Source organism: Nicotiana tabacum, chromosome 18, assembly GCF_000715075.1.
Source record: "Nicotiana tabacum cultivar K326 chromosome 18, ASM71507v2, whole genome shotgun sequence".
Lineage (NCBI taxonomy): Eukaryota > Viridiplantae > Streptophyta > Magnoliopsida > Solanales > Solanaceae > Nicotiana > Nicotiana tabacum.
Window position 1 is genome coordinate 84,176,176 of NC_134097.1, and position 13,719 is coordinate 84,189,894.

Here is a 13,719-nt window from a genome sequence, read left to right on the forward strand (position 1 = left end):
TCCACACACAAGACATTTTTTGGCCTTAGCATTCTTTTCCCACTTCCTCAGGTCCTCAGCATTGCAGTCAGCTCCTGTTGTTGGCACATCTACTCCTTCAGCATTCTTCTTCAAGGTGGCCAGGGGACCATTAGTGACAATGTTCCATAGCTCATAGTCCTCTCCAATAATGTGATCTCCCATCCTGTTTTTCCACCAGGAGTAGTACTGGCCATTAAAGAGTGGAGGCCTAACAATGGACTGTCCTTCCCAGTTTTCAGATGGTGCACTCATCTTGATCGGTTCCTAAGGTGTTAGCCTCTTCAAGGATAACCTGCTCTGATACCAATTGATGCTCTATACTTCAATACCACACAAAAGGGGGGTGATTTATGTGGTGACCAATTTTTCGCTTAAACTGATTATGGAAGGACCCGGTTCTTCTATGTGTTCCTTATACTACTATTGCGGAATAATAAATGCAAAAAGTAAATAACACAAGTATTTTTACGTGGAAAACACCCAACTCAAAAGGTAGAAAAAAAAACCACGACCTACTACTCAGTAGGATTTTCCCAACACCTCACTAAATCACTGAGCCAAAACAATATTTACAAAACGCTTTGTAAACCTAAGGATTACCTCTAATCCCGTTGTAGCACATAGGCTCTAATTGTTGCGTCAACTTCAAGTTAACTCTAACTTGAATACTCTGAGTTCCTATTACAATTGCCTCTAGATAAAGCTGAAAGGTACAATATGAAAACACGTACTACAATTGAACTAGACTAAAAGACATACACTTAGAACTGGTTCTTCTATCTGGCTTGCGTAGCTTCAGGTTGGCACACTTGAATTACACATGAACTGCTTGCAAAATTGCCTTGTTGTTTTGCTCTCAATTCACGTTTAACTTCTGCGTTTGTGCAACACATTTAAAGTGAGAACATCCTGCAATTTATAGAGTTAGTAGATGAAGAAATAACTAGAGTTCTAATGCTACTCTTCCTTGGTGGAAGAGTTCTAGATGATTTCAACTTCTAACTCCTTCCCTATCTTGAATAGTGTTATCTTTAAGTAAGGAGTCATTCTCCTTATCAATTATGCAACCTTTTCGATCATGAGATATTAAATACACCAAGTTAAGCTTATCTCCTTCACGTGCATCCCACATGCTCGAATCTGCCCGTTTTTATGAACCTGAGGGATAGACCTGGTTCGTGCGTGAGCTTCGTTTGTCAATCTTTAAAACAAACCTTTACTTGGGCCAACATGTGGGCTTTGGGTAGCGTAGTGTGTACGCAACTCTTACTCCTACCTCGTGGAGGTGGAGAGACTATTTTCAGAAGAGTTTCGGCTCAAGAAAAACATATTTTCAACAAATTTGAAAAAGAAAAACAGACTACTGAAAATAAAAACGCAAAAAATAAAGCAATAAGACAACCAAGCAGGAATAGGCAAACTCAACACTTTATATATATATATATATATATATATATATATATATATATATATATATATATATATATATATATCACAATGAAGCAATATCAATGATTAATTATTCCAAACCATAGGATTGGAAGAGGGAAACAGCCCAAATGGAACAGCATGTCAGGCCCCCATCTGATTTAACATCATATATTTCTAGTTCTTTATAATAAAATAAATACTATAAAGCTTTTTCACGATAACAAGACAGTAGCTAAATATATAATTGCACGTTATTCTTATTACATAGTTAACTGCTCCACTTAGTAGAGAGATTAACAGTTTCTGAGACAAAAGCATCGGCGACGTAACCCTTTGCATTTTCCATCAGGGAAGCCCTCTGTATTGCAAACAGAAGCACAATTTCTGTTACTTACACACACTCCTTTGAACCGTTGGCTTTGCGACTCGCAGTTCCTTGCCTCTGCCACCATTATTGGTCCCATCTCTTCTTTTTTACACATCAAACACAATCACCAAAATAATTAATAGATCAGTTCATAAAACTATCTAAGCACATTAAAAACCTTCGGTAAGTGAAAAATGCCAATTTGGGTAAGTAAAGCTGATCCTTTATTATTTCAAGCCAGTGAGGATTAGAATGTTAGTATTGCACTTGCACTAGCTTGGTACTCTTTTATCACAAGTGATTCAAAACCCTCACACAAATATAATACTTTTAATAGTCGATTTAAATATATAAGGAAAGTTGGTATGTGTAGCTAGAAGTCCGACTGTGGATTCGACAGCACTTAATAGTTTTTACTTTGGTGTATTTGCATTAATAAATTCATTAAATATGTACAAATATTAAATTTAGAACTCAGTTATTAACAGTGTTTTAAAAGGCGCGGGCTTAAGGCGAGACATTTTACATATATCTCAGCGACGCGTAAGCCCCGAAGCACGAGGCATAAGCCCCATAGGTATTTAATTTTTAATATTTTATGAAATAATATAATTACATCAAATATTTATAAATAGGTAAAATTACATAAAAATTGAAGAAAACTTTAAATATGTAGGCAGGTAGATAGATAAATGTGCTCTATCCCCACAAAAAACTAGTCAAAACAATCTATTATACGCTACTTACAAGGGGCATTTGCATTTATACCCGCTTTTTGTGTTACATTTTAACTTGTGTCCGCTTTGCAAAAAAATTGCAAACGTACCCGCTTTTTCGCATAACTTCAGCACACGGGGCTGAAGTAGCAAAGGCAATCACGCAAAACTTCAGCATTCTAGTAGTCGAGCCTGAAGTTCAGCTCTAGAGCTGAAGTTTTTGTCTTTATAACTGGGAAATCCCACTATCAAGATGTTCTAGTTTTTGATAACTCACCCAACTTTAGTTTACTGTTATCAGATTTTATGTAATTGGATCCATCGCTCAGTTTCATCTATTGTGTACTCTGTTAACTTTCACGTTTTAAATATATCAAGAGCTACGTCTCATAGCCAAAAAAAAAACTCAAAAGAGAAAAGAAAATGAAGAACAAACTCCATGTGCATGGGAAAGAATGAATTTGAAACTTACTGTTAAAGGCTGGGTTCCTTGTACAGAAACATTCACGGTATTAAGTAAATTTCCAACAATGGATGACGGAGTTGTGTTTCTAGACAATGAGAAAACTGGTTTTTAATGTTATAATAATCCAAATGGAAGTCCTCAGTATATTTGCTTTAGCTTCATTAATTAAAGAGAGCAATGTTGAAGTCATCGTTGTAGAAGAAGAAAAAAGAAAATGAAGGAGGAGAAGGGGGGGGAGAAAGGGAGCTGAAGTTGTTTAAAAAGTGGATAAAAGTTAAAAGTTTTTTTAAAAAAATGGGTATAGGTTAAATGGGGGCGACCAAATAGGGCGCCCCGTGCAATTTTTACTACTTACAAGCACAAGTAAGTTGAGTCCAAATGAATATGGAGTTCTCTTTGTATTTCTAAAAAAATATATATATATTTGTTGCTTTTGGGAAATATTAACAGAATAGCAGACAAGATAAAGAATTTGAAAAAACCATGAATTAGGGCTTTAATCAATAAAAAAAAGTCTTGACTTTTAAATTTAATACATTTTAGTTCCTTTTTAAAAATTTTGAGTAATAACCAAACTGACGTTTGAGAATTTGGGTATTATATAAGAACTTATTCAACAAATTTTGTTTTAATTTGAAAAAATCTCTAGGGTTTACGCCACACTAAAAAAATCATGTCTCAAACGCCGGGCGTACACCCCGAATTACTGGATGTACGCCTTTTGAGACCTTCACCCCACTCCATCGCTTCAGGGCATTTTTGATGCGTCTCGCCTCAGGGCTCACCCCGAAAACGCCTTTTAAAACACTGGTTATTAACACTTAGAAATTTAAAATCCAGAATCCGTATGATTGTAATCCCTTGTTCCGCCTCTATGTGTATTTGAGCCAAAAACAACAAGTGCAGTTATTATATCTGAGCCGGAAGCAGTAAGTCGACAAGAGAACGTGATTTTACTGGAAAGAAGTTAGAAAGAGCAAGATATAGAAATTTTTACCAGTGGCGAAGACAACCATTAGCAAGAGGAACACAGTTGATAACAAACGCATAGAGCGCCTCATCATCTTGTTTCACTGAAAGAGTATGAGAGCTTTAGACAAACTAAAAGTAATTCTGAGGAGCTAGCATTGGGTTGGTAAGGGCATAAATATATAGGAAATTGTTCATGATTCATACTTTAAATTAGGAGTGGCAAAGGGCGGGTCAGATCGGATATATTTCGGGTCAAAACGGGTAATAAAAAACGGATAAATTAATTGACCCAGCTCATATTTAATACGAATAAAAAATAAGTTAATTAACTGGCGGATAATATGGGTAACCATATTATTCACGACTTCTTGCATATGATTACTTTTGGAAGATTTTTTACTCTCCCTAACTTGAAGAATCCCGATTTGAGGCTTTACAAATGTAAAAGTTAGACCCATTGGTTACCCATTGGTTATCCATTTTCTAAATGAATAATATGGTTGTTATCCATATTTGATCCGTTTTTAAAAAGTTTATTATCCAACCCATTTTTTAATGGTTAACTGTTTTTTTAACCATTTTGCCACCCCGCTTTAAATGTGAGCCGAATGAGTGGTTGAGGAGAATGGAGGGAAATTAGAAATATCTTGGTATATTCTTACATTGTCCTGGTGGTACTATTAAAATAAAAGATTTCTCGCAAATAGAGCACTTCTATTTTGTAGCTAAAATGCACATAATTATTTTGAGTACTGTCATAATAAATGTGGCTTCGATTGGCTTACTAGTGATTTGAAAATTATTTTTCGTACAGTTCAAATTTTTTTTTAAAATGTACAGTGTCTTTTTGACTTTAAACCAAATTCGTTTGTCAGGGAATTAAAGTATGTTTGTCGGTCAATGACTTAGTGAAAATGTCTGTTAATTAGTCGTTACTGGAGATGTAGTGAAGGAAATGTTTGTGCAATGCAACTTGGTTGTCACAAAAGATTAAAATAGGAAGAGGTCAAAGGCACATTCAATTCCTCTAAGTCAAATTATTTCAGACTCGGGGCATGCTACCTAATGAGTCACATTATGCCCCTAATGTACTGTGCAATCTTGTATTTTGCACAGTACAAGGAACATTATATGCTATGTCAAGTCTTGTATTTGTAAGGAAATTTTAATCTTCCAATTTACTTCCTGTAATAGTTAGGTTGATCTAACAGGAATTTAAAGTTCTTTATCAGCTTTTACTTTGACTAAAGGATCAATTTGCGAAGATACGTCATATATATACGGTACAGTTGAATTTATACGTAGCTTATAGGCAAGTGAATCAATTTGATCCTAAAATAATAAATATATTAGACAAAAATATAATACATAACGTTGAAATCGAGATAAGACAGTAGAAATCTTGATTCCAGGAAAAGAGTTTCCGGAGGCAGTAATAATAATATAAATAAGCAAGAAAGTAAAATATTATTGAGCTTTGAACAGAGTATAGTGTATGATAGGCCCGGGCATATATCGGGTATAACCGATAGCCCAAACTGATAAAATGTTATTGGATTATCGATATCGGGTTATTGGATAAATAGTTCGATAACGGTTTAATGTTATTTGACTATTGAGTTATCGGTTCGGGTCTCGATTTGCCAATTTTATTAACGGTTTAACCAATAGCCCAATAAGCTTTAACAAAATTATAATTTTACCCACTAAGTATATAAAGCCACCTTATGGCTTCATTCTCTTATTCTCTAAATTCTCTTAGCACTTACTGTTCATCTTCAAACCTTAATCCTTAGAGTAACTTTTAAATTTTTTTGAATTTCTCATCTTAATCCTTCAATTAAGATTTATAGTTTTTCTATTTGTTTCTTTTATTGCACTGGTTCTTTAGTATTTATAAGATTAGAATTTTATTATTTTCCTATGAATTATGCCCGCCCGCAGTGAGATAGTAAGATTAAATTGTTGAATGTCTTATTCCATACTCCTACTAACTTATAATTTTGAAAATTGAGATCATTCATTGGAATTTTCGAATGCAAAGAAAATTTTCTTTTCTAAAGTTGAAATTTAATCTATCTTTTCTTAAGAGCAAAAATTCAGTTCCATTCTCTTTAACGGTATGATACTATTTCTATAATGAAAACATGAAATTTATGGATATTTTTTATTCTTATCCGGTAAACCAATAACCGAACCGATAAGGATCGATAACCGGCTAGCCAATACTCGATACCCAATATCTTATTAGTTTGGTTATCGGTTTAGCATATCTATAAACTGATAACCGATATGCCGAACCGATAACATTCACAACCGAACCAAACCGACCGATGCCCACCCCTAGTGTATGCTTGTCAGAAAATTCGTGTCCTTTACAATGGCTGTAGAGCTCACTATTTATAGTTGCACCTAGGGAACAAGGTCCTTGGATCAAGCCCCTCTTAAATAATAATTATGAGGACCATAGAAGAATATGTAACGGTAGGCAGTAAATGACATATTCTCCGTAACGGACCATGTACTTAAGGCTATAGAATATTCTTCATTAAATGCTACCGGGTGACAGGTATTTAATTCGCCTCTATGAATACCATTCTCTTCGAGATCGTTGCCCCGCACCTGACTGTCTTCTGTCTTCGACTCCACATGTTGCTTTCTCATGCAATCATTTAATATGAACATATTTTGTCCTATACAGATAGTCCCCTGCTTTCCGATGGCATAACCTTCTGTCACCAGAAAGTTGGTAAAGATACCTTTTTTGGTGGAAAATTCTTTGACCCCCTCAGAAAAGTTTTTGACGGTTGATTAGATGCACGTCTCTCTGCATTTAATGCCCCGAACACGCGTCATCCCATGATTCAGCAACACTTTTGCTGGTTATTAAGGTAATTATGGCCGCGATTTTAGCCACTTATTCCTTTACTTATACGCATCAAACTTCTTCATTTACACTTCATAATTTTCCAAACTCTCTCAAATTCTCTTTACTCAACTCATATTTGTCTTCAACTTTCTCTAATTTTCTTCTTCAAAAAAGCCTTTTTCTCCCTTTTGTTAACAATAGCCTCTTCTTCCAGAAATCTCTATTCCTCAAAGAACAGAGGTAGTCCCGATGATGCTGCTCCTCCCACGGTGAGCACCACTATTCCAAGAAAACTTATCACAACTAAGGACTTCGAAGAGAAGTATCCTTCCACTAACCCTCGCACATGTGATGTTGGCGTGTAACCTTCTTCCATCCGTCCTTCCATCATTCCTATTGTGAAGGAAGATTGTCATTGCCATGATTTAAACATCATCTCTCCTGACCTGGCGGAGCGGATAACCTTACCCAAAGATTTCACATATTTTTATACGTATCCCTTCACTTTGGGACCGTTCTCCTTGAGAGGGGAGCCTGACTCCGTTATCATGGAGTTCTACATCTGTTACCAGGTATGCCTGGTACAAGTAAGTCCTTCTATGTGGAGGACATTTGCTTGCGTCTGTGCCAGAAGGAAGGAGAAGAGCTATCCTTGGCTCGATTAATGAACCTTTACTCCCCAAAGATTTTCAGTAGGGGAATGATAAATTTTAGCAAGTGTGGCTACCATGCTTTACTAACCGGCATGGCTGATGACAATGATTGTGGGTGGATGGAACAGTTCGTGGCAGTTGCAATAAGGGACATCATTCCAGCCATGACTCCATCCTTTCCGAAATTATGGAATCATACTCGTAAGTTCACTTTTGTCTTTTGTTCTAGTTAAAGATCGCCCCTATTGATCCTTCTTCTATCACTTATTTGAGCAACTCGGTGGACACCACCTAGGTGGTTGAAGGCTTGTACTAGTGGGTCTAGAAGATTTTGGATGTCACTACGCCCGAGACCGGCACATTGAAAAAAATGGCCCTTAAATATGGGTGGAAGGCCAAAAATCATGGTAGATCGAAATCATCTTGTCTTTATCCTTCGTATAGGAAAATTGATTAACCTTTCTCTCCTGTTGAATTCAGGTCTAACCCAGGGCTCATATGTTGTCCCTGAGGAGGACATTTTGGCTGATCCTGTTGAGGCGGCGAGGCTGTTGCAGGAGGCATTCACCCGAATAGGTGTCTCCTGGCCTGCTTCTAGTGGAAGTTCATCTTCTTGGAGTCCCTGGCTGGAGAACAAACAACAAAAAAGGCTACGTTCTTCCGCGGACGGGAAAAAAAAAATAAAAAGGCAAAGAGTGCCTGGCCCGAGCTGTCTTTGGATTGTGTGGTGATAGTCGTTGCGCTCGAGCCGGCCATAGACACCATAGTGATCGACGATGATGGAGGAGCTAGTGATAAGGAGGCTTCTCTACATAGAAGATGATGACCTTCATCAGCTCAACAGAATACTCAATCTGTTGAGCTAGTTATTCCAACCGAAGACGATCCCTTGGCGCTCTTGAGGGAATATAATATGGTGGAAAATGCTAAATCTCGCTTCTGAGTTCCAATCGCGGTGCCTGGTACCATGAGGCTGGGTATCGGGTCTCTTCCGTCTTCGGTTAATGAGCAACCAACAACCAACACTGTATTTTCTGCACTTACTTCTCAACCTACAATGCCATCAGCTTCATTTCCTTCTTTACCAACCTTGATTTCGCAACCAACAACTGCTACATCATCTCCACAGGTCGCAGTAACCCAAGGGGAGGATGTCCCTCTTCCCCAGTCCCCAGTTTATGGGAATTTGGGGCACAATCATTCTCCCCCTCCGAAGATTCCCAAAGGAGGAGGAGCGTCTCCTTCTTGGTTTCTACTGGATGTTATCTGTTGTCCTGGCCTATAGATCTTGCTAATTATCTGAAGCCTCTAGCTTCAGAAAAAGATAGGAATAAAATCCAAACTCTCTCGGGAGAGTGTTTGTTGAATAATTCCATGCACAACGCAATGGCGATATGATCTTTGTTTCCTCTATTGTTTCTTCTATCTTTGTTATGTCTGGATTTTGTGTTTGCATTTTTGTTTTGCGGGCTAACCTCCTTGCTTTCTAGGGCCTTTAAAGGTTGATTCCTCCGAGTGGGGTCAACTATTGGCCGAGCGAGACCAAACTGGTACTCGCCTCTTAGAACTAGAAGCACGAGCTTTTGAAGCCATTGAGTTGGAGGCTCGGTTGCAACAAAGCAAGCAATAGGTAGTGACCCTTGTCCAAGAAGCTGCTCTGTAAGAGGTACAATTTGAATAGGCTAGGGCCAAGCGGGTTGAAGTCTACAATGTCGTTCTTGCTGCATCCGATTGCGAGGATGCCTTTGCTGAAAGATTGAATAATTTGGAGGCAACTGAAGAAGTTGCCGTTGCTGAGGAGAAGTATGCCCGGTTGGAAGAGAGGCACAAGAGAGATATAGAGCATAATAGAGTTTCTCACTCCACCATCTGCGACCTCGATGCTAGCCTTCAGCCATTAGGCCAGAGAGGAATAATCTTTCCACCAAAGTTTACCAGCTTAAGAAAGAGCTTCAGCACCGAGTGACTTCCCTCATTGTTGAAAAAATATATTCTGGGTGTAGCATGAGGAGAAAAATCTTGGAAGATGCCAAAGTGGGTATCATTGACTTTGATGCCGAAATCGCTAAGGCCTGTGAGCTGGAGTCAACTGCCCGAAGGGGTCTCCCGGTCCGGCATGATGTTACCGACTCTTCTGGTTCCAGTTTTGAGTTCTCAGGAACTGAAGAAGAATTGGAATGTGATGATGTTGAAGGCCAAAATGATAAAGGCCAAGATATTGAACCGGTGGCGGATCCATCCACTTCTCTTGGGGGTGCATAAGCTTCTCTTTCTCCGGGTTCCGCATATGCAGTAGCATAGCTTTTGCTTTCTTTTTTTTCCCATATCTTAGTATCTGTGTTGTTCGCGTAGAATAAAGGACCGTTTGCTATTCCCGTTCACGAAGGGATGACCGCGTTCGTGAAGCTCAATCTAGGAAAGCCTTCACGATCGCGAGACTGCCCTCGCATTCGCGAAGAAAGTTTTCAGGGCCTGGGCCAACTATGCCTTCGCGATCGCGAAGAAGGGTCAACTCGGCAGTGTTTTGATTTAAATACGAGACTTAAGCTTATTTTCCCATTTCTCATCTGTGGTCCAAATTTGGAGCTTCTTTGAGACGGGTTTTCATCAAGCATTGTAAGATGAGTAGTTTCTACCTCATGTTAGTTAAATACATAGATTATGGGTATATTTTAACGGGTAAAATGTGAAAATTTTAGGAGTTTGTTGAAAAACCTAGGTTTTGATAAAATTGGAATTAGACCACGAAAACGATTATGAAATTGAGTAGAAATTATATATTTATATTCGTTAGGTTATGAGTAATATTATTTGCAAAAATTTCCAGAATTTGGGCGTGTGGGCTCAGGGGTGAATTTTAGAAACCTTCCAAATTGGGTTGGGTAATTACCCTAGTGGTAAAATTATGAACTTTTGAACACTTATTGATTAGTTTATACGATTTTTTATTAGATTTGGACTGCTCGGCTTCATTGGGGGAGTTCTAGTGAGGTTAAAGAGCCGGTTAGTGGACTTGAAAGCGATGTAAGTCTCTTGTCCAACCTTGTAAGAGGAAATTTATCCCCTTAGGTGTAGTAATTGTTGTGTGCTACTTGTTGTGGGGAGCTATGTACGCACAAGATGACGAGAGTCTGTACGTAGCTATATTCATACTATGTCCGGATAGACTTAGATTCACATCATGCTTTAACCGTGTTATTTGTATCCATCCTGTTTAATGATTTCCTTGATTATGACTGAGATCGAGAATTAGAATAAATATATTTATTTAGCCTCTTACTTTGAAAAAAAATTGGGAAATATTTGATGAACTATGGATCCGTGTCTTCTCGAGTCACATGTACTTCCACGAGTAAGGTAAATTTCTCTACTTTTATGGGATCGTGTCGTTCGCCTCGGCAGTGAATTAAATTACTTTTATGGGATCGGACTGTTCTCCACGGCAGTACTGAATAACATTGTTCTTATAGGATCGGGTTGTTCGCCTTAGCAGTACTGAGTACTACTATTCTTATGGAATTGGGTCATTTGCCTCAGCAGCTTCGTGCTTAATACTTAAGATTGGATTTAGTTTGGTAACTGTTGAGTTAGTGCCTTCAAGGTTGGTTGTGACATGTTTAGTGATTTGATATAGACTCATGTATGGAATTACAGTAATTACTTTTATTTGTTTCGCTGCTACTTGTTGTACATTCTCTATTTCTACTTTATGTATTTCTATTACTGTTTGACCACTAGTAAGTGTCGAGTTGACCCCTCATCACTACTTCTTCGAGGTTAGACTAGATACTTACTGAGTACGCATTTTTTTTTGTACTCATGCTATATTTCTGCACTGAATGTGCAGATAAGACGTGTATTATCAGTGGTCACACAAGCGTGTAGTCGCACATATACGGAGACCTAGTGGTGAGCTGCTTGCCTTGTTCCGATATGCAGCATTGGAGTCTCCATCTACCTTGTTTATTATTTATGTCTATTACTCTTCAGACAATAGTTGTATTAATTTTGTATATTCTCTAGATTACTCATGCACTCATGGCACGGGATTTTAGGGTTTTTTAGCATTTATGTATTGTTGTACTTATCATTACTGTCACTACAGTTGATGCATTTCTCACGCTGGTATTTTTATTGAGAAAAGAATATGTACGGTTGTATGAGATCTTACTTCTTTCGTTCTTTTAAAAAGAAAACTTTTGTTTTAAAAGTTAAAAAGGGGTAACTAAATTGTAGGTTCACTCGTGGGTTTGCCTAATGACGACATTAGGTGTCGTCACGACCTATCACGGGTTTTGGGTCGTGACGGAGTCCTACACCCAAAAGGTTCCTTTTCCCTTTCAAAAAATACTCATAGCTTAGTCTTTTTAGTGGATGATGAAAATTCAGTACAAACTCATGCATTTACCCAATTTTCTTTTAAAAAAAATTCTATATAAATTTTAAAAGATAAGTTTTCATAGTATTTTACATGAGTTTTACTCCAAAATCCTCTTTCTATATTAGTATATTCTTTTTTGTATATTTATTTGTATTTCTGAATCATGTTATTGTGGTTATATATTAAGCTTCCTAGATTTAAAAAACTTGTGTTTTGAAGACCCACCATTGTTGAGCTTGAAGCTCCTAAATTTGAATTTTTTTTTGAAGATTTGACGTTTAATTCAAAGGGGGTGCTGTAAAATATTACTTATCTTCAAGAAATTTATAGTGAAATTTGATCATATTTGGAGCTGATTTGAGGTGATTGATATAGAATTTTTCAGCTGAAAATTGAAGAAGAACACAGTTACCCAACATTATACCGCTGCGATATAATATATGCTATAGGAGTATATAGTTACTGCAACAGTATACTATTACAGTATACAATAAACTGCAATGGTATACTGTAATAATCGAATAGGAGCACAGTTACCTAACGGTATATAATATACTATATGATTATATAGCTATACTGCAACAATATACTGTTATAGTACATAATTGTAATGGTATACTATAATAATATGCAATATACTGCAATAGTATGTTATAATAATATACAATATACCGTAATATTATACTTCCTGCTATTTGTTGAATCATCTAGGTGCTATTGTGCAAAGATAAAGTAACAGTTATAGCAATATTATACTGTTATAGTATACAATATAATATAACAATATATCGTAATAAATAAGTCATTTTTAATTTTTTTTTTCATTTTTCCAGCTATGTCCTTGCAAATATTTTTTTAAATGAATTTTTTGATGGAGTTCCATAGAAATATTATTCATTGTATATGAAGTAGGTGTCGGAAGACATAAAATAGTAATATACTTATTTGATATATTTATATGCAGTTTTGGTATACTATTGTGACAAGTATTTTACAATAACATTAAATACTAATATGTCATTTTATTATTCTAATATACTATTTTATTATAATGAAATATAATTTTGGATCCTATGCGCTAGAAAAATTTACATTAATGCATATTTTAAAAAAAATAAAATGCAATAAAAAAAAGAGAAGAGATATAATGTATAATTCATTCTAGTAATTGATTTAAAGAATAAAAAAGACAAAAAAAAAAGACAAATAGTATTATGCTATCAGTTATATTAAAGAAGGTGAATAAATATTTACTATATCAGTTATCTTTTATTATTTTATAAAATAAGAAAGAATAAAGAAAGGGAGAAAAAAAGTGAATACAATTAGATTATGTAGAAAAAAAAGTAAAAGAAAAAAGAGCTATATTAATTTAGAAAAGGAAGAAGAAATAAAGAAAATGAACAAAAGAAAAGAAAAAAGAGAGCAAAATTGAGTATGGAATCAGATTATTTGAAAATAATAAAATAAAGAATAATATGATTTTAAAAAAAAGAATAGAAAAGGAAAAAAATGAAAAAATAAAGAAAAAGGAGAAAAAATAGCCAATTACCCACAAAAGCTACAATGAGTAGGAAAGATAATTAGTTTAGTGTGTAGAAAAATAAATAAGTAGACAAGAATAATTAGTTGGTTTTTATGGTACAACTATAAAACTCTCGTAATTAAAAGTCCTAAATCAGCCTTTGCTCAAAAGCATGATCAAAATTCAAAACACATATCTTTATACTTTATCATACATATTGTGTGCTTAGTATCTTATATTCAACTTTGTCTTACCGAATACCATAAAAAATTATTGGAGAAGTAATAAAAATATTTTGTATGACAATTATTTTTCATT

General features: G+C 36.0%; 1 protein-coding gene across 1 annotated transcript; it reads right to left on the bottom strand.

Moving 5' to 3' along the window:
- Positions 1 to 1,598: 1,598 nt before the first annotated feature.
- On the bottom strand, positions 1,599 to 4,134 carry LOC107819830 (defensin-like protein). Its single transcript, XM_075236492.1, has 2 exons — positions 3,999 to 4,134; positions 1,599 to 1,921 (listed from the first exon to the last, which is right to left on the bottom strand). The coding sequence occupies exons 1-2, from the start codon at positions 4,063 to 4,065 to the stop codon at positions 1,746 to 1,748; spliced, it is 243 nt and encodes an 80-aa protein (XP_075092593.1). The 5' UTR covers positions 4,066 to 4,134; the 3' UTR covers positions 1,599 to 1,745.
- Positions 4,135 to 13,719: the final 9,585 nt, after the last annotated feature.

Excerpts from the sequence above, each read along its gene's own strand:
- LOC107819830 (XM_075236492.1), bottom strand. The coding sequence starts at position 4,065 with ATGATGAGGCGCTCTATGCGTTTGTTATCAACTGTGTTCCTCTTGCTA. Across the intron at positions 1,922-3,998 it reads AATGGTTGTCTTCGCCACTG|AAGAGATGGGACCAATAATG; the intron begins GTAAAAATTTCT and ends TGTGTAAAAAAG.